We start from the raw sequence: 21,757 nt of genomic DNA, 5'->3' as shown, positions 1-21,757 counted from the left end.
CGGAGGGGGGGACATAGGAGAAAAAAGAAAAGAAGCGGCAGATCAACTGGTCTAAAAAGGAGGTCTATATAAAGGCTAGAGTATACAGATGAGTTTTAAGGTGAGACTTAAATGCTTCTACTGAGGTGGCATCTCGAACTTTTACCGGGAGGGCATTCCAGAGTACTGGAGCCCGAACGGAAAACGCTCTATAGCCCGCAGACTTTTTTTGGGCTTTGGGAATCACTAATAAGCCGGAGTCCTTTGAACGCAGATTTCTTGCCGGGACATCCAGCTATAAATGGACTGGCTGAAAAATATGTTGCTATTTTCAAAGCAGGCATGAAAAAGCTTCTTGGAGAGAACCTGAGTGTTGAGGACAAGATCTCACACAAGATCACACTACTCCCCACAGCACGACTGGAGAGTCACCAGCGGACTCGTTCCTGAAAAGACATGTGCGAACATGTTTGGACTTCCTGAAACCAAGCATCACCGAACGAGTCAAAAATAGAGACAGTATCAGCAGAAGGAGAAACATGACAGTCAGGCTGCCGAGAGACATCCATCCATCCATCCATCCATCATCTTCCGCTTATCCGAGGTCGGGTCGCGGGGGCAACAGCCTAAGCAGGGAAGCCCAGACTTCCCTCTCCCCAGCCACTTCGTCTAGCTCTTCCCGGGGGATCCCGAGGCGTTCCCAGGCCAGCCGGGAGACATAGTCTTCCCAACGTGTCCTGGGTCTTGCCGACTGGACGTGCCCTAAACACCTCCCTAGGGAGGCGTTCGGGTGGCATCCTGACCAGATGCCCGAACCACCTCATCTGGCTCCTCTCCATGTGGAGGAGCAGCGGCTTTACTTTGAGTTCCTCCCGGATGGCAGAGCTTCTCACCCTATCTCTAAGGGAGAGACCCGCCACACGGCGGAGGAAACTCATTTGGGCCGCTTGTACCCGTGATCTTATCCTTTCGGTCATGACCCAAAGCTCATGACCATAGGTGAGGATGGGAACGTAGATCGACCGGTAAATTGAGAGCTTTGCCTTCCGGCTCAGCTCCTTCTTCACCACAACGGATCGGTACAACGTCCGCATTACTGAAGACGCCGCACCGATCCGCCTGTCGATCTCACGATCCACTCTTCCCTCACTCGTGAACAAGACTCCTAGGTACTTGAACTCCTCCACTTGGGACAGGGTCTCCTCCCCAACCCGGAGATGGCACTCCACCCTTTTCCGGGCGAGAACCATGGACTCGGACTTGGAGGTGCTGATTCTCATTCCGGTCGCTTCACACTCGGCTGCGAACCGATCCAGTGAGAGCTGAAGATCCCGGTCAGATGAAGCCATCAGGACCACATCATCTGCAAAAAGCAGAGAGACACTTTGATGTAAATGACTCTGTGTATCTGCGCAACACTGCAGGAGAGAAACCCAAATGGATTCCAGTGGTAGTGACACAACAGTCTGGTCCAGTGTCATACCGAGCGCAAGGCAAGACAACAGACAAAGTCTACCGGCGTCACTGAGATCAGCTGAGACCCTGCCACCTTCCTGACACTCCAGATTCAGAGCCTGGAGGTGAAACTGAATCAGCTGAGCAGGCGAGTGACCTCCGTGGAACGGACTCCGCAGAACCTGAACCACCCAGCTTTTGAGTTGGACCCGCCGGTGCCGCCTGACTTAGAGACAGTGACTTTGAGACGCTCAGAGCGTACTATCAGGCGACCTCAGCGTTACAGGGACTGATTCTTTTCATAAGGGAGTTTTTCATTTGTTATTAAAGAGGGTTGAATTTGAGTTTGAATGGTATAACATCTGTGACATTTTTGTGTTTGTTTATTACAGCATTGGAGAATTCAATCAATCAATCAATGTTTACTTATATAGCCCTAAATCACTAGTGTCTCAAAGGGCTGCACAAACCACTACGACATCCTCGGTAGGCCCACATAAGGGCAAGGAAAACTCACACCCAGTGGGACGTCGGTGACAATGATGACTATGAGAACATGATACTGTGATACTGATGATACTGATGACTATGAGAACATATGAGAACATGATACTGTGAAAGTTCAATCCATAATGGATCCAACACAGTCGCGAGAGTCCAGTCCAAAGCGGATCCAACACAGCAGCGAGAGTCCCGTTCACAGCGGAGCCAGCAGGAAACTATCCCAAGCGGAGGCTGATCAGCAGCGCAGAGATGTCCCCAGCCGATACACAGGCGAGCAGTACATGGCCACCGGTTCGGACCGGACTCCCTCCACAAAGGAGAGTGGGACATAGAAGAAAAAGAAAAGAAACGGCAGATCAACTGGTCTAAAAAGGGAGTCTATTTAAAGGCTAGAGTATACAAATGAGTTTTAAGGTGAGACTTAAATGCTTCTACTGAGGTGGCATCTCGAACTGTTACCGGGAGGGCATTCCAGAGTACTGGAGCCCGAAATGAAAAAGCTCTATAGCCCGCAGACTTTTTTTGGGCTCTAGGAATCACTAATAAGCCGGAGTCCTTTGAACGCAGATTTCTTGCCGGGACATATGGTACAATACAATCGGCAAGATAGGATGGAGCTAGACCGTGTAGTATTTTATACGTAAGTAGTAAAACCTTAAAGTCACATCTTAAGTGCACAGGAAGCCAGTGCAGGTGAGCCAGCACAGGTATATATGTATGTATATATGTATATAAAGGTATATACAGTACAGGTATATATGTATGTATATATGTATATAAAGGTATATACAGTACAGGTATATATGTATGTATATATGTATATAAAGGTATATACAGTACAGGTATATATGTATGTATATATGTATGTAAAGGTATATACAGTACAGGCGTAATGTGATCAAACTTTCTTGTTCTTGTCAAAAGTCTAGCAGCCGCATTTTGTACCAACTGTAATCTTTTAATGCTAGACATGGGGAGACCCGAAAATAATACGTTACAGTAGTCGAGGCGAGACGTAACAAACGCATGGATAATGATCTCAGCGTCTTTAGTGGACAGAATGGAGCGAATTTTAGCGATATTGCGGAAATGAAAGAAGGCCGTTTTAGTAACGCTTTTAATGTGTGCCTCAAAGGAGAGAGTTGGGTCGAAGATAATACCCACATTCTTTACCGTGTCGCCTTGTTTAATTGTTTGGTTGTCAAATGTTAAAGTTGTATTATTAAATAGAGTTCGGTGTCTAGCAGGACCGATAATCAGCATTTCCGTTTTTTTGGCATTAAGTTGCAAAAAGTTAGCGGACATCCATTGTTAACTTCATTAAGACACGCCTCCAGCTGACTACAATCCGGCGTGTTGGTCAGCTTTGGGGGCATGTAGAGTTGGGTGTCATCAGCATAACAGTGAAAGCTAACACCGTATTTGCGTATGATGTCACCTAGCGGAAGCATGTAGATGCTGAAGAGTGCAGGGCCAAGGACCGAACCCTGGGGAACTCCACACGTTACCTTAACGTAGTCCGAGGTCACATTGTTATGGGAGACACACTGCATCCTATCAGTAAGATAAGAGTTAAACCAAGACAGGGCTAAGTCTGACATACCAATTCGTGTTTTGATACGTTCTAATAAAATTGAATGTTGCCGTATTGAAAGTGTGTACTGATTTTGCATTGCCTTTGATCTATGGAGGGAGGCGATGTGGTGTATTAATGTGCATGCTGATTCAGTGCTGTGTGTCCTTAGTGACTTGCCGTAGTTGAGTTGTGGAGTCTACTGAGCATGCTCACCAAGTGCTGTACATGGAGTGTTGATGATCCCTCTCTAGAGTGTATGCTACTGCTACTCCCAGTCACATATAAAAGTTACTAAACGTGTGCTCTACTTCGTTATTCGAATACATAACAGTAATAATGTTTATGGATATGCAACAACAGCAACATACAGTGGGGCAAAAAAGTATTTAGTCAGCCAGCGATTGTGCAAGTTCTCCCACTTAAAATGATGACAGAGGTCTGTAATGTTCATCATAGGTACACTTCAACTGTGAGAGACAGAATGTGAAAAAAAAATCCAGGAATTCACATTGTAGGAATTTCTAAGAATTTATTTGTAAATGATGGTGGAAAATAAGTATTTGGTCAACCATTCAAAGGTTTTGGCTCAAAATCTCACGATACATGGCCCCATTCATTCTTTCCTTAACACGGATCAATCGTCCTGTCCACTTAGCAGAAAAACAGCTCCAAAGCATGATGTTTCCACCCCCATGCTTCACAGTAGGTGTGGTGTTCTTGGGATGCAACTCAGTATTCTTCTTCCTCCAAACACGACCAGTTGAGTTTATACCAAAATGGATACATGGATGATACAGCAGAGGATTGGGAGAATGTCATGTGGTCAGATGAAACCAAAATAGAACATTTTGGTACAAACTCAACTTGTCGTGTTTGGAGGAAGAAGAATACTGAGTTACATCCCAAGAACACCAAACCTACTGTGAAGCATGGGGGTGGAAACATCATGCTTTGCGGCAGTTTTTCTGCTAAGGGGACAGGACGATTGATCCGTGTTAAGGAAAGAATGAATGGGGCCATGTATCGTGAGATTTTGAGCCAAAACCTCCTTCCATCAGGGAGAGCTTTGAATGGTTGACCAAATACTTATTTTCCACCATAATTTACAAATAAATTCTTTAAAATTTCTACAATGTGAATTCCTGGGTTATTTTTTCACATTCTGTCTCTCACAGTTGAAGTGTACCTATGATGAAAATTACAGACCTCTGTCATCATTTTAAGTGGGAGAACTTGCACAATCGCTGGCTGACTAAATACTTTTTTGCCCCACTGTATGTGCTATCTTTTGTTGTGTTCACTATTTTTGAGTGTACAAAATGAAGGTGTGTGTAGAGTCTGACTTGGACATAATATGGACTATACACAAATGCTTTTTATGAAAATGTAATTTTGTTTATAAATTGTATGCAATCTGTTGTTTCCCTAATTATTGTTGTTATACATGGATGAGGGGATCTGTTGCTGAGCCCGACTTGGACATTTTTTTTTTCCCTTGGCCTCAGTCTGCACCCCCTCTCCAAGGCCCAGGCTAAGACCGATTTTTTTATTTCATTTTAATCTTCTATCCCCCCCCTTGTTTACCTGTATTTCATCTTTTTTTGTAAGGGGCGCTGGAAGCCAGCAGACCCGTCAGCGATCCTGTTCTGTCTCCCTGTAATGTTTGTCTGATCTTGAATGGGATTGTGCTGAAAATTGTAATTTTCCTGAAGGAACTCTCCTGACGGAATGAATAAAGTACTATCTAATCTAATCTAATCTAATTACCTGGACTGGACCTGGTTTTAAAAACCTTTTAGACAAGTCTAATTTAATTAACCTGGTCTGGTGAATATAAAGTCATTTTTTTATTTTATAAATAAAATAAAATAAGATACATTAAAGAAAAAAAAATTGTGGATAAAAAAGAAAGTGAAATAAAATAAAACAATTACATAAAAAAATAGTAATTAATGATAATGTTAGTGGACCGGCGGCACACACAATCATGGGGGAGGGAGGGTTTTTGGGGGGGCGCGTGGGGTTGATGCTCTTAATTGAAAGTGTATCTTGTATATTTTTATGTTGATTTAATAAAAAGAAAAAAAACTACTAAATACACGTATTTATTATTTGTAACAGTAAAAATAACTGAACCAACAATATGTTTGGGCGATTATTTCAAACGTCAGCCTTCAACCGGAAACAGCTGCTTTTATTGCCGAGGGCTGAGTGACAGATTTTTCAGCCAATCAAACACTTGAGTTTTTGTCACATTGCTCCAATCCGACGAGCAGATGTAATCAACAACCGGAAGTTTACAAATTAGTGGACTTGAGGCCTCCACAGTCCGGTGTAATAATTTCCACCATTTAGAGCGAACGCCACCGCGAATAAAGAAGGAAACATGGTCTGTGAGAAGTGTAAGTTTACGACACATAAAATCCTATCCGTCGTCAAATCTTCTTTTTGTTTTTGCGAACGACGTATGCTAAAGCTATGGTGTCTGCTAGCTTGAATCGCTCAGTCCTGTTTGTTATTCCTCCTCGAATAATTGTCTCCCTAATATATTGTACTTTTATCTCAGAGTGGCTCTTTTTCTCATTTTTTATTTATTGTAGGCGAGAAGAAGCTTGGGAGAGTCATAACGCCTGACACCTGGAAGGATGGAGCACGAAACACGATTGGTAAACTGGCTGAAATTCAGTTAATAATAAGAGATGTCCGATAATGGCTTTTGTGCCGACATTCCGATATTGTCCAACTCTTAATTACCGATTCCGATATCAACCGATACAGATGTATACGGTCGTGGAATTAAAGGCCGACCGAAATGAGATTTTCTTATTTAAACGGGGATAGCAGGTCCATTCTATGTGTCAGACTTGAGCATTTCGTAATATTGCCATATTTTTGCTGAAAGGATTTAGTAGAGAACATCCACGATAAAGTTCGCAACTTTTGGTCGCTAATAAAAAAGCCTTGCCTTTACCGAAAGTAGCAGACGATGTGCGCGTGATGTCACTGGTTGTAGAGCGCCTCACATTGTTTACAATCATAGCCACCAGTAGCTAGAGCGATTCGGACCGAGAAAGCGACGATTTCCCCATTAATTTGAGCGAGGATGAAAGATTTGTGGATGAAGGATAGTGAGAGTGAAGGACTAGAAAAAAAAAAAGGCGATGGCAGTGGGTGCGATTTAGATTGTATTAGACACATTTACTAGGATAATTCTGTAAAATCCCTTATCTGCCTATTGTGTTACTAGTGTTTTAGTGAGATTATATAGTACCTGAAAGTCGAAAGGGTGTGGCCACGGGTGTGGTGACTGCCAGTGTCTCCGGTGGGAGGAGGTAATAGTCTGCAGCTGCAGGAGGACGGAAGGTCCGCTCATAACTACGGTAAGAGCCGACTTATTACCACAACATTCTCACCGAAACCTGCCGGTTGACATGTGGTCGGGATCCATGTTCCATAGTAAAGCTTCACCTTCGGGAATTTTAAACAAGGAAACACCGGCTGTGTTTGCTTTGCTTAAGGCAGCTGCAATACACCGCTTCCCACCTACATCTTTCTACTTTGACTACTCCATTATTAATTGAACAAATTGCAAAAGATTCAGCAACACAGATGTACAGAATACTGTGTAATTATGCAATTAAAGCAGATTACTTACAGCTTGGATCGGGCTGGAAAAAAATTTCCGCTACAACCCGAGACGTCAAACGCACAACTGCGACGTTTTCAACACGACACTTCGCTGGAAATTTAAAATTGCAATTTAGTAAACTAAAAAGGCCGTATTCAGGAGGAACAGTGTGGTTTTCGTCCTGGTCGTGGAACTGTGGAAGAGCTCTATACTCTCGGCAGGGTTCTTGAGGGTGCATGGGAGTTTGCCCAACCAGTCTACATGTGCTTTGTGGACTTGGAGAAGGCATTGGACCGTGTCCCTCGGGAAGACCTGTGGGGAGTGCTCAGAGAGTATGGGGTATCGGACTGTCTTATTGTGGTGGTCCACTCCCTGTATGATCAGTGTCAGAACTTGGTCCGCATTGCCGGCAGTAAGTCGAACACATTTCCAGTGAGGGTTGGACTCCGTCAAGGCTGTCCTTTGTCACCCATTCTGTTCATAACTTTTATGGACAGAATTTCTAGGCGCAGTCAAGGCGTTGAGGGGTTCCGGTTTGGTAACCGCAGGATTAGGTCTCTGCTTTTTGCAGATGATGTGTTCCTGATGGCTTCATCTGACCGGGATCTTCAGCTCTCACTGGATCGGTTCGCAGCCGAGTGTGAAGCGACCGGAATGAGAATCAGCACCTCCAAGTCCGAGTCCATGGTTCTCGCCCGGAAAAGGGTGGAATGCCATCTCCGGGTTGGGGAGGAGACCCTGCCCCAAGTGGAGGAGTTCAAGTACCTAGGAGTCTTGTTCACGAGTGAGGGAAGAGTGGATCGTGAGATCGACAGGCGGATCGGTGCGGCGTCTTCAGTAATGCGGACGTTGTACCGATCCGTTGTGGTAAAGAAGGAGCTGAGCCGGAAGGCAAAGCTCTGTCATCCGGGAGGAACTCAAAGTAAAGCCGCTGCTCCTTCACAGGGAGAGGAGCCAGATGAGGTGGTTCGGGCATCTGGTCAGGATGCCACCCGTATGCCTCCCTAGGGAGGTGTTTAGGGCACGTCCAACCGGTAGGAGGCCACGGGGAAGACCCAGGACACATTGGGAAGACTATGTCTCCCGGCTGGCCTGGGAATGCCTCGGGATCCCCCGGGAAGAGCTAGACGAAGTGGTTGGGGAGAGGGAAGTCTGGGTTTCCCTGCTTAGGCTGTTGCCCCCGCGACCCGACCTCGGATAAGCGGAAGATGATGGATGGATGGATGGAAAAGGCCGTATTGGCATGTGTTGCAATGTTAATATTTCATCATTGATATATAAACTATCAGACTGCGTGGTCGGTAGTAGTGGCTTTCAGTAGGCCTTTAACACATTATTATGCCTAATTTTGTTGTGATCTACCGCTTGGTGCATTAAACAATGTAACAAGGTTTTCCAAAACAAATCAACTCAAGTTTTGGAAAAAAATGCCAACATGGCACTGCCATATTTATTATTGAAGTCACAAAGTACATTATTTTTTTTTGACATGCCTCAAAACTGCAGCTTGGAATTTGGGACATGCTCTCCATGAGATAATCCTGATACCTACTACTAGGTCTGGGTGATTTATCGATATATTGCAGGTTTGTCTCTGCGCGATATAGAAAATGACTATATAGTGATATTCGAGTATACATTCTCACACAGTTGCTTTTAGCTGCTGGCATTACACTACAGGCTCTTCCCACTCTTCCTTGTGTCTCCCTCTTACAGATAGCAAGCACACCTTCTTACATACGTCACATACGTATACGCCCTCACGGAGTAGAGAGGTAGCAGCACAGGTAACGTTAGCTGTGGTATTACGAGAGAAAGAAGGTGCAAATCTGGTAACAAATGAATGAAGAATTAATTCCCAAGAAAAACAGCACGGAATCCATCATCTGGCGGTGGTTTGGCTTCAAGTGGGAATATGTCGAACAGACAACCGTAATTTGTCAAGTGTGGGGCAAAAGCGTTGCCACCAAAAGTAGCATTACTGCTTATATGTAGCATCATTTGAAAAGTAACCTGCTAGAGAATGAAGAGTGCTTACTCCGCATGGCGTAGTGGGTAGAGCGGCCGTGCCAGAAACCTGAGGGTTGCAGGTTCGCTTCTCACCTATTAACATCCAAATCGCTGCCATTGTGTCCTAGGGGAAGACACTTCACCCTTTGCCCCCGGTGCCGCTCACACTGGTGAATGAATGATGAATGAATGATTGGTGGTGGTCGGAGGGGCCGTAGGCGCAAACTTGCAGCCACGCTTCCGTCAGTCTACCGCAGGGCAGCTGTGGCTAGAGATGTAGCTTACCACCACCAGGTGTGAATGAATGATGGGTTCCCACTTCTCTGTGAGCGCTTTGAGTATCTTAACAATAGAAAAGCGAGATATAAATCTAATCCATTATTATTATGTCAACATCTCCATTCGGTGCCACACGCCCACACCATCAAAATGCCGAGGCAAACATTTCCAAATCAACACCGTATGAAAAAAATAGTCAACAACAGTAGGAGATAATGTCTGCAGTAACCTACCACATACTGAAGGACGAACACTATTTGATTTCCTATTATGCAGCTCATTTTTATTTGACAGTTATTGAAATATCTTGTGTGACATCATGCACAAAAGTGCACTTTATTTGTTTTAAGCTATTGTAGTGGCGTTCTGTACAAAAAGTGCACTTTAATTTAGTGTTGTTTTTATATGTCATCTTAGTGACATCATGCACAAAAGTGCACCCATAGTTTGTTTTAAAATGTCTCTGACAATCTTGCACTTTCTGTTTTGGAAATGACATGAATGTTTGTGCTACTGCTTAATAACTGTTTAATAAATACACTTTTGGTCAATTGACCTAGTTGTGATTTCCCTCTGCATGAAAGTTTAAAATGATCATATATTAATGCAGTATGAACAAGAATGTTTTAATGCAGACACATAAAATCTTCATACTGCTGTGATTATATGCATCAAGGGTTTATATATATCCATTCATCCATCATCTTCCGCTTATCCGAGGTCGGGTCGCGGGGGCAGCAGCCTAAGCAGGGAAGCCCAGACTTCCCTCTCCCCAGCCACTTCGTCTAGCTCTTCCCGGGGGATCCCGAGGCGTTCCCAGGCCAGCCGGGAGACATAGTCTTCCCAACGTGTCCTGGGTCTTCCCCGTGGGCTCCTACCGGCTGGACGTGCCCGAAACACCTCCCTAGGGAGGCGTTCGGGTGGCATCCTGACCAGATGCCCGAGCCACCTCATCTGGCTCCTCTCCATGTGAAGGAGCAGCGGCTTTACTTTAAGTTCCACCCGGATGACAGAGCTTCTCACCCTATCTCTAAGGGAGAGACCCACCACACGGGGGAGGAAACTCATTTTGGCCGCTTGTACCCGTGATCTTGTCCTTTCAGTCATGATCCAAAGCTCATGACCATAGGTGAGGATGGGAACATAGATCGATCGGTAAATTGAGAGCTTTGCCTTCCGGCTCAGCTCCTTCTTCACCACAACGGATCGATACAACGTTCGCATTACTGAAGACGCCGCACCGATCCGCCTGTCGATCTCACGATCCACTCTTCCCTCACTCGTGAACAAGACTCCTAGGTACTTGAACTCCTCCACTTGGGGCAGGGTCTCCTCCCCAACCCGGAGATGGCACTCCACCCTTTTCCGGGCGAGAACCACCATCCATCCATTTTCTACCGTTTATTCCCTTTTGGGGTCATGTATCGTGACATGGCCTAAAAATATTGCGATATTAAAAAAGGCCATATCGCCCAGCTCTATCCACTACAACTATGGGAATTACTATACTTTGACTCTCACAAAGTGCATTATTTTTTTTTTTTTTTAAAACAACCCTCAAAACAACAGCTACAAAAACAATGAAGGCACAGACTTTCAGTCCAGTGTATACTAGAGTAATGAAGTAAACAATAACATAGTCCTCCTTTAGTGCAAGACTGCCCGGCATACTGTATAACAGGAAATTATAAACTGGGCTCAATCTGATCAGACGATACGGGCATCTACATCAACTATATGATTTGCCTGAGAAGCTGGACAGGACAAAAAAAATATATAAATAACTTTTTGAAACTGATACCGATAAAGCATTTATCGGCCAATAATATCGTCAGTTGGATATCTCTCGTAAAAAGTAGTGTTTCCCTTTACACTTACAGCAAAGAAAAACATATGTGTTGTTTTCTCACGTAAGGATTGAATGATATGCAAAATTCCCTTTTTATACATGTGACTGCTTTTGGTATCAGCCAATCTCTCTTATGGATGATCGGAACATCCCTACTGACAACGTTAGTTGGTCATCTGACAGAAATGTAAGTGCGAACTGGACTAAAGTGACCACTGACCAACAAGGGTCTTTTTTTCCATTTACCTGTGAACCCTCCATATGGAGGTTAATTTGTGTCTTTCTTTTTTTTTTTTTTTTTACATTGAATTTATATAACTACACTTATTGCATTTGAATTTTGTGAACTGAATTGTTTTGTATCAATTTATGCTGACAATTTAATAATCCAATTTTTTTTTTAGCACAACGTGTATGTTTCAAAACTCATTAGCCTGTTCTGAGACAGGCTCGTTTGCTTCAGTCTAGCGTTGTGCGGTATACCTGTCTTAGTATAGTAACGTGATACTAGGGCTGGGCGATATTGCCTTTTATAAATATCTCGATATTTTTAGGCCAGGTCACGATACACGATATATATCTCGATATTTTGCCTTAGCCTTGAATGAACACTGGATGCATATAATCACAGCAGTATGATGATTCTATGTGTCTACATTAAAACTTTCTTTTTCATACTGCATTAATATATGCTCATTTTAAACTTTCATGCAGAGAGGGAAATCACAACTAAGTCGATTGACCAAAACTTTAAGCAGTGGCACAAACATTCATGTCATTTCAAAACAGAAAGTGCAAGATTGTCAGAGACATTGTAAAACAAACTTTAGTGCACTTTTGTGCATGATGTCACGAAGATGACATATCAAAACAACACTAAATTAAAGTGCACTTTTTGTACAGAACGCCACTACAATAGTTTAAAACAAATAAAGTGCATTTTTGTGCATGTTGTCACAAGATATGTCAAAAACTGTCGAATAAAAATGAGCTACATAATATAAAATCAAATAGTGTATGTCCTTCGCTATGTGGTGGGTCCTGCGGACGTTTTCTCCTTTTGTTGTTGACTAATTTTTCAAACGGTGTTGCTCTGGAAACGGTTACTTCGGCATTTTGTTGGTGTGGCACCGAACGGAGATGTTGACATGCGGAGTAAGCACTCTTCATTCTCTAGCGGGTGGCTTTTCAAATGATGCTACAAATTAGGAGTCGGTGCTACTTTTTGTTGCAACGCTTTTGCCACATACTTGTTCCCGCTTAAAGCCAAACCACCGCCAGACGAGGGTCCCCGTGCTGTTCTTCCTTCATTCGTTACCAGATTGTCAACTTCTTTCTCTCGTATTACCACTCGCACCACTCCGCTAGCATCACAGCTAATGTTACCCATGCTGCTACCTCTCATGCGAGGGCCTATGGTGCGACAATATGTGACGTATGTAAAAAGGTGCGCTTGTCTGTGAGAAGGAGAGACAAGATAAAGAGGGAAAAAAGCCTGTAGTGTAATGCCAGCAGCTAAAAGCAACTGCGTGAGAACGTATACTCGAATATCACAATATAGGCATTTTCTATATCGCACAGAGACAAACCCGCAATATATCGAGTATATCAATATATTGCCCAGCCCTATGTCAAGCACATATCTTTATGTCAAGATAATGGCACTAGCATTTACTTAATTTAAGAACATTTTTCAATATATTGTGCGTTAAGGTCTCATTTTTTTTCTACCAAAAAAGTGCACTTGTTATTAGTGAGAATATACATATTTTAAGGTATTTTTAGGTGCATTGAAGTTAGCTAATTTTACTTGATTCGGAGAGTCTTGACAAGCCAAATGTTCTTGTTCTATTGGCAGATAACTTTTTTGTTCAAATAATATGCCCCTCATTTTTGTATATTTCTTTTTTTTGTTTTTGAACCCTCACTTTTTACAGTGTGCGCACAGTTTTCCGCACTGTTATTTACAAACCCTGTTTCCATATGAGTTGGGAAATTGTGTTAGATGTAAATATAAACAGAATACAATGATTTGCAAATCTTTTTCAACCCATATTCAGTTGAATATGCTACAAAGACAAGATATTTGATCAAACTCATAAACATTTTTTTTCTCCAAATAACTGTCTTTAGAATTTGATGCCAGCAACACATGACAAAGAAGTTGGGAAAGGTGGCAATAAATACTGATAAAGTTGAGGAATGCTCATCAAACATTATGAAACATTATGAAGCGTAAAATACGACAGCGGAGACCTCGGACTGTTGAACGACTGCAGCTCTGCATAAAACAATATTGGGAAATAATTCCACTTTCAAAGCTTCAACAATTAGTTTCCTCAGTTCCCAAAAGTTTATTGAGTGTTGTTAAAAGAAAAGGTGATGTAACACAGTGGTGAACATGCCCTTTCCCAACTACTTTGGCATGTGTTACAGTTAAGTTAATTATTTGAAAAAAAAAAAAATTTTTTATGAGTTTGAACATCAAATATCTTGTCTTTGTAGCATATTCAACTGAATTTGGGTTGAAAATGATTTGCAAATCATTGTATTCTGTTTATATTTACATCTAACACAATTTCCCAACTCATGGAAACAGGGTTTGTAGGTTCCCAACACAATATTGCTAGCCTTCTTTAGATGCCGTCCCACTTAATAACAGCATTGTATGATTTTCCACTTCTGTCCGTGTCCCTTTAAGGACGTACACAACACATGTCCATTCTGTTGCCTGCGCAACGCTGATTTAATGCAACTTTACTGAGAACTCTCTGATGGTGATCCTCTTCGTTGTTTCCAGAGAGTGGTGGTCGCAAGCGGAATGAAAACAAGTTGCTGACTTCTAAGAAAGCCAGGTGAGTGTCACGTCACGTCCTATCTTATGGAGAGGCGTAATAATTCTATTTGTCTCGTTTCAACACACAAACACACACACACACACACTTAGACCTTTCTTTTATCTGCAACTCTGCCACGGTTGCAAAGGTCAATTTGTCATCCGTCAAAACGCATTTTCCCATCTCCGATGAGTTCAGTTCCGCAAGCCGTCTCGCTTTCAGGTTCGACCCGTACGGCAAGGCGGGCTTCACCACATGCAGGATCTGCAAGAGCTCCGTCCATCAGTCGGGGTCCCATTACTGCCAAGGCTGCGCCTACAAGAAAGGTTGGTGTCGCCCCGAGTTACAGTTTTTTTTTTTTTAATTGAGGCCGTGTGGCACATGCTTTTCATTCAGTCTAGGTTCTTTTTTCTCTTCTTTTTTTTTTAGCCTTTGGTAAAATAGTTTTGGTCATAATGCATTAAGCACACTTGTGGGAACTTGGATAAATACAAAATACACGTAAAACCACTGTGTCAATTTAGTTATTTCCCTTAAAAGGGTAAAAATTGCTCTGAGCTTTCTTTCTCATACTCAGTTTCCCGTGTGAAGTTGGCCCCCCTTACCATTTAGAAAATGATTAAAGGCCTACTGAAAGCCACTACTACCGACCACGCTGTCTGTTAGTTTATATATCAATGATGAAATATTAACATTGCAACACATGCCAATACGGCCTTTTTAGTTTACTAAATTGCAATTTAAAATTTCGCGCCGAGGTATCCTGCTGAAACGTCGCAGTATGAAGACGTGTGCGCATGACGTCACGCATTGTAGCGGACATTTTGTTCCAGCACAGCTCCCAGCTATAAGTCGTCTATTTTCATCGCATAATTCCACAATATTCTGGACATCTGTGTTGCTGAATCTTTTGCAATGTGTTCAATGAATAATGGAGACGTCAAAGAAGAAAGTTGTAGGTGGGAAGCGGTGTATTGCGGCCGCCTTTACACAGCCGGTGTTTCATTGTTTACATTCCCGAAAGATGACGGTGAAGCTTTACTATGGAACAGAGCGGTCAAGCGAACACGTTTGGATTGGACCACACACACAAAGAAAAGTGTATCATGCAGCGATCATTTCGAAAGATCGTGTTTCGAAGAGGGTCCCTTGCGAAGGGCAGAGATGGGCATCGCCACCACCCGTCGACTGGTGCTGAAGAAAGGTGCGGGGCCGACCTTCAGGTTGTACAGGTACAACCATATAATCTCACTAAAACACTAGTAACACAATAAGCAGATAAGGGATTTTCCAGAATTATCCTAATAAATTTGTCTACTAACAACTGAATCGCTCCAACTGTATAGTCTTTTTTTACTTTTTTCTTTTTTTTCTAGTCCTTCACTCTCACTTTCCTCATCTACAAATCTTTCATCCTCGCTCAAATTAATTGGGAAATCGTCTCTTCCTCGGTCTGAACCGCTCTCGCTGCATGTGGCCATAATTGTCAACATTGTTCAGATGTGAGGAGCTCCGCAACCCGTAACGTCACGCGTATATCGTCTGCTACTTCCGGTACAGGCAAAGCTTTTTTATCAGCACCAAAAGTTGCAAACTTTATCGTCGACGTTCTCTACTAAATAATTTCAGCAAAAATATGGCAATATCGTGAAATGATCAATTATGACACGGAATGGACCTGCTATCCCCGTTTAAATTTCAAAAATGTCATTTCAGTAGGCTTTTAAAATACCGCTGCCCTTTGTTTGTGCTGTGAACATTTCTGTTTGTGCCGTTATAGCTTTTAAGTCACTCCGAAATACATTTTCTGATTGGAGATGTCATTCAAAACTCCAACCTTGTCTTTTTTTCTTAGTGCTAGGTTTGTGCTTCAAAAATGTTTTTTTCTTACAAAACCCAAAACCAGTGAAGTTTGCACGTTGTGTAAATGGTAAATAAAAACAAAATACAATTATTTGGAAAAATAATTTTCAAAGTATACTCAATTGAATAGACTGCAAAGACAAGTTCTAATAAACTCCCATACCATCACAGATGCTGGCTTTTGAACTTTGTGCCTAGAACAATCCGGATGGTTCTTTTCCCCTTTATTCCGGAGAACATGGTGGCCACAGTTTCCAAAAACAATTTTAAATGTGGACTCGTCAGACCACAGAACACTTTTCCACTTTGCAGCAGTCCATCTTAGTTGAGCTCAGGCCCAGCATAGCCGGTGGCGTTTCTGGGTGTTGTTGATAAATGGCTTTTGCGTTGCAGAGTAGAGTTTTACTGTAGTCACTGACAGTGTTTTCTGAAGTGTTCCTGAGCCCATGTGGCGATATCCTTTACACACTGATGTCACTTTTTGATGCAGTACCGCCTGAGGGATCCATGGTACGTAATATCACCGCTGACGTGCAATGATTTCTCCAGATTCTCTGAACCTTTTGATGATAATACGTACCGTAGACGGTAAAATCCCTAAATTCCTTGCAATGCAAAAGCTCGTTGATAAATGTTGTTCTTAAACTGTTGGACAATTTGCTCACTCGTTTGTTGACCCTCGTCCTGTCCTTGTTTGTGAATGACCAGGCATTTCATGGTAGCTGCTTTTATACCCAATCATTGCACCCATCTTTTCCTAATTAGCCTGTTCACCTGTGGGATGTTCCAAATAAGTGTTTGATGAGCATTCCTTAATTTTTTCAGTCTTTTTTGCCCATATTGCAGGCTTTAAATACCAAAGGAGCTAATATTTGCAAAAAATAAAATGTTCCAGTTTGAACATTACATATATTGTCTTTGCCGTCTATTTAAAGGCCTACTGAAATGAGATTTTCTTATTTAAACGGGGATAGCAGGTCCATTCTATGTGTCATACTTGATCATTTCGCGATATTGCCATATATTTGCTGAAATTGTTTAGTAGAGAACATCCACGATAAAGTTCGCAACTGGAGAAAAGCCCTGCCTCTACCGGAAGTCGCAGACGATGACGTCACATGTTGATGGCTCCTCATATATTCACATTGATTTTAATGGGAGCCTCCAACAAAAACAGTTATTCCGACCGAGAAAACGACAATTTCCTTATTAATTTGAGCGAAGATGAAAGATTCGTGTTTGAGCATATTGATACCGACGGACTAGGAAAAAAAAAAAAAAACGCGATTGCAATCGCGTTGCATTGAGACGGATTCATATTTTTTTAGAGACATTTATGTTATGGTTTACTAAGGACGTGACGGCAAACGGACACCAGATGGCAGTTATGTCCAAAGATTTATTCTTATACAAAGTAAAAAAAATATATATATTTTAATATATATATATATAAATATAATACTAAATATAATAATAATAACAATACTAATAAACTAGAGAATGATGTGTGTGTCAAAAACCCAAGAGTGTGTGTTGTAAGACTATGTGTGTATAGATCAGGGGTGCCCATTACGTCGATCGCGAGCCACCAGTCGACCGCGGGGGGTGTGTCAGTCGATCTCCAGCCAGGCTTTTAAAAAAAATAGACCTAAAAATGAGTGATCATCAATCTTCACCAAGACGTCACTTAAATGACATTCACGGTACCGGAGGGTCTTGTGAGATGACGCTGGCTGCTGCAAGATCATTATTATGAAAATATGACCGAGAGGAAGGCGAGAAACACTTTTTATTTCAACAGACTCTCGCGCCGTACCTTCCGTCAAAACTCTAAAGGCCGACTGCACATTTCCTATCTTCACAATAAAAGCCCTGCTTCATGCTGCCTGCGCTAACTAAATACAGAGTCTCGGAAAACTGGCGTGCACAAGCGATCCCTCAGAAAGCTGGCGTGCACATCACTTGTGCACGCCAGCTTTCCGAGACTCTTATTTTGTTAGCGCAGGCAGCATGAAGCAGGGCTTTTATTGTGAAGATAGGAAATGTGCAGTCGGCCTTTAGAGTTTTGACGGAAGGGACGGCGCGAAAGTCTGTTGAAATAAAAATTGTTTCTCGCCTTCCTCTCTGTCATTTTTTCATAATAATGAACTGGCAGCAGCCAGCGTCATCTCACAAGACCCTCGGGTGCCGTGAATGTCAATCAAGCAAGCTACGGAATTTGCCGCCAATGTTTTTCTTGTAAAGTGTATGGAAGCTGGATGAATTAGATGCCAAAAACCAACCACTTTCATGTGGTATTGTACAGAAAGGACAACTTTTTTTCTCCTCCATTTGAAAATGTGGGCGTTATCATCATTACTGTCTGATTCCAATCAATGCGAGTCATCAGAATCAGGTAATACACCAACTTATATTCTTGTCTTCGTGAAAGAAAGACATCTATATGTGTTGCACATGCTTGTATTATCATTAAACACATTTAACTTGTTTACAAAAATGTCCCTTTCATAAATAAATTAATATAAGTGAAATATATAAATGAGGTAGATTCCCTCGAGTTGGTCAATTGAAAAGTAGCTCGCCTGCAGAAAAAGTGTGGGCACCCCTGGTATAGATTAACTGGAGTGTCTTACCAAAGTGTTGGAGGTGCGTGTTGAGAGACGCAATGCAGTCCAATAAGGACAAGACAGGCAGGGTAGTCAGTGGAAGGAAGCAAGGAGTCGAGGGACGAAGGAAGCAATCCGAGGACGAAGGAGATCCGGGGAAGAGTGAGACGCACAGCTCACTTTGCAGGTGACGGAGAGTTCTGCGGGGACACGGGAGAAGACACTGAGAACCACGGAGAGACTGAACACAGGGGAAACAGGATTTGCATAAAGCAGGATGATCGCTTACTGTACTTCAACAGAGAACTAAGTTCCCGCCAGGATCCCTGGGTCCACTGGTCTTTTAAGCAGCGCACGTCATCAGTCACAGGTGTGGACTGCGGCTAGCTGCGGCGGAGAGTGGGCGCGGTCCGCTTGGTGAGCGCGGGGGTGTGTCCGGGTGCGCTGTCAGCGGGGCCTCTGGGTGGAACCGCAGCGGAGGAAGATGCAGACCGCATGTGACACAACAATTTATTAAGATAATTCTGGGAAATCCCTTATCTTTCTATTGTGTTGCTCGTGTTTTACTGAGTTTAACAGTACCTGATAGTCGGAAGTGTACGTCCACGGCCGGGTGTTGACGCGCAGTGTCTCGGGGAGGTCGACGGCAGCTGTACGGGAGGCACAAGCTCAGCTGATATCCAGTGTGTGGCGACTTTTTAACCACAATTTTGCTCACCGAAACCTGCTGGTTGACATTCGGTTGGGATCCATGTTCGCTGTGATCCATAGTAAAGTTTCACGTCCGTGAATTTTAAACAAGGAATCACCGTGTGTTTGTGTGGCTAAAGGCTAAAGCTTCCCATCTCCGTCTTTCTACTTTGACTTCTCCATTATTGATTGAACAAATTGCAAAAGATTCAGCAACACAGATGTCCAGAATACTGTGTAATTATGCCGTTAAAGCAGACAACTTTTAGCTGTGTGTGTGCAGCGCTCATATTCATAACAGCCCGTGACGTCACGCGTACACGTCATCATTACGCGACGTTTTCAAGAAAAAAGTCCCGGGAAATTTAAAATTGCAATTTAGTAAACTAAAAAGGCCGTATTGGCATGTGTTGCAATGTTAATATTTCATCATTGATATATAAACTATCAGACTGCGTGGTCGCTAGTAGTGGCTTTCAGTAGGCCTTTAATTGAATATAGGTTGAATAGAATTAGCATTTTTTTAAATTTTGTTTTTATTCACGATTTACACATGCCAACTTCACTGGTTTTGGGGTTTGTAAAATATTTATGGTAACAATTAATAGTTTTTATGGTATTAACGTGTTGTTATTCATAACCCCCCAACCTTGTCAAAATCTCCCCAAACTTTTCCCATTTGTTTGTGCTACCTTTTGTGCTGCAAAATATTTTTTTTCTATTATATTTTTTCTGTTATCAACGCTTTATGGTGTTTATGTTACTAACGGGTTATTATCACAACTTTGTTAAAAATCTCCCCAAACGTCTCTAATACGTTTGTGCCACATTTGTACTACTTTCTGGCTTCGTTCCGTTTTCTTGCCAAAGAAGAGAATCAACTGATGCTGCGGTCACACTCACTCATAACACACTAGTGATGTGTGTTTGTGTGTTTGTGTGTGTGTGTGTGCGCGAGTCTAATCACATTGCAGTCCAACACAACAATTACACAACGATACACAACAAAACTCACATTGTCCAAATCCTAAGATCTTCAACAGATAAGAACAAAATGTAGTGACATTTATTTTGTCGACTCACATGTTAATCTTTGTTTTGTTTTTTTAAAATCCTCTGCCCCAGGTATCTGCGCAATGTGTGGAAAAAAAGTCCTGGACACCACAAACTACAAGCAGACGTCAGTGTGACGGTCATATGATGATGCTCCATCCGGGCGTATGTTTGTCACATGCGGTACACTTTCACTCATTTGTTTTATTATTAAGAGAGCGAAAGCAGGATTGTAGTCTTCTGGTCTTGCTTCACGTATTGAATGGATCTCCGAGAATGAAACTCGCATCACATCACAGCTTTTATTTAGTTGGACTTTTCCGCTTCTTTTGTTCCTTTCGTGATTTGGACATGTCTGTGAATTTTAAACTAGAACTCTACAGTTGAAAAATGGATGAATGACACCCAGTCAAAACAATGCAAAATATGCGAGGTTTAACACTTCTTTCAGCTAAAAAGTATGGCAGTTGTGTTCTATCATATAGTGCCAGAGTAGACCAGTTTTGCATGTTCAGAGTACCATATTTCCTCTAATAGTGGCCCAGGTGCTTTATTTACTCGATTTCAGGCGATTATTTGTGTCTTTTGCAATTCATCGCACTTGCTCCACGGCCGTGAAAGCATGCTTTTGTGTTATTTGCATGCTTTATCCCCGGAAGGGTGAAGGTGGCATAATGGCGTCATTGCAGAAATTGCATATTTGGCCATGACACAATTGCAAATAACATTAAAAAATCAAAACAATTATGTTAAGTGCTCCAAACAAACTTTCGACTGTGCCGTGCAGCAACCTGGCAGTAACGTGTAGTGTGCGCTCCAAACAAACGTTCGACTGTGCCCTGCAGCAACCTGGCAGTAAGGTGTAGTGTAAGAGATTTGTGATTTTCCGACTGGCAGGGAAGCTGAGTCCTGGCGGTGTGCGTGTGGACAAGACGGTTGCGTTAACTGATGTTGTTTTGTCGCGGTTGCAGTTGACAGTAGCCTGTTTTGTGTTTTTTGCAATAAAGAGATTGGTGATCCATCACTCCCTCGTCATTCTTACGTCCGGGGAGACCTAATAGGGCCACAAGATGGCGCAATGTTAGGGGTGTAACGGTACGTGTATTTGTATTTAACCGTTTTGGTACTGGGGTTTCGGTTCGGTGCGAGGGTGTACCTAATGTGTTTCTAAGCTAAAGTATTAACAAGCTACTTTGCTTCTTCTGCCTCTGTGTCAGCACGCAGCATTGTCCCACCCACACAACCATCTGATTGGTTACATATATATTGGTAACAGCCAATCAGCAGTGCGTATTCAGAGTGCATGTAGTAAATGCTTCAGCGTCGAGCAGATAGGTGTTTAACAGGTGAGCATAAGGCAGCGTACTCTCCCCAAATGATAATAAACACCTCCTAGTCAACTACTACTAACATCACTATAAGCCCGTT

General features: G+C 42.6%; 1 protein-coding gene across 1 annotated transcript; it reads left to right on the top strand.

The window, feature by feature from the left end:
• Positions 1–5,755: 5,755 nt before the first annotated feature.
• LOC133557223 (cysteine-rich PDZ-binding protein) lies at positions 5,756–21,353 on the top strand. The gene is made up of 5 exons (XM_061907526.1): positions 5,756–5,916; positions 6,115–6,180; positions 14,081–14,135; positions 14,340–14,443; positions 20,402–21,353. The coding sequence occupies exons 1-5, from the start codon at positions 5,901–5,903 to the stop codon at positions 20,464–20,466; spliced, it is 306 nt and encodes a 101-aa protein (XP_061763510.1). The 5' UTR covers positions 5,756–5,900; the 3' UTR covers positions 20,467–21,353.
• Positions 21,354–21,757: the final 404 nt, after the last annotated feature.

The sequence above is a fragment of the Nerophis ophidion genome, linkage group LG08, assembly GCF_033978795.1.
Source record: "Nerophis ophidion isolate RoL-2023_Sa linkage group LG08, RoL_Noph_v1.0, whole genome shotgun sequence".
Taxonomy (NCBI): domain Eukaryota; kingdom Metazoa; phylum Chordata; class Actinopteri; order Syngnathiformes; family Syngnathidae; genus Nerophis; species Nerophis ophidion.
Note: the sequence above shows the minus strand (reverse complement) of the source record. Positions and strands in the feature narration are given on the sequence as shown.

Excerpts from the sequence above, each read along its gene's own strand:
- LOC133557223 (XM_061907526.1), top strand. Across the intron at positions 14,136-14,339 it reads CTGACTTCTAAGAAAGCCAG|GTTCGACCCGTACGGCAAGG; the intron begins GTGAGTGTCACG and ends TCTCGCTTTCAG. Across the intron at positions 14,444-20,401 it reads AGGCTGCGCCTACAAGAAAG|GTATCTGCGCAATGTGTGGA; the intron begins GTTGGTGTCGCC and ends CCTCTGCCCCAG.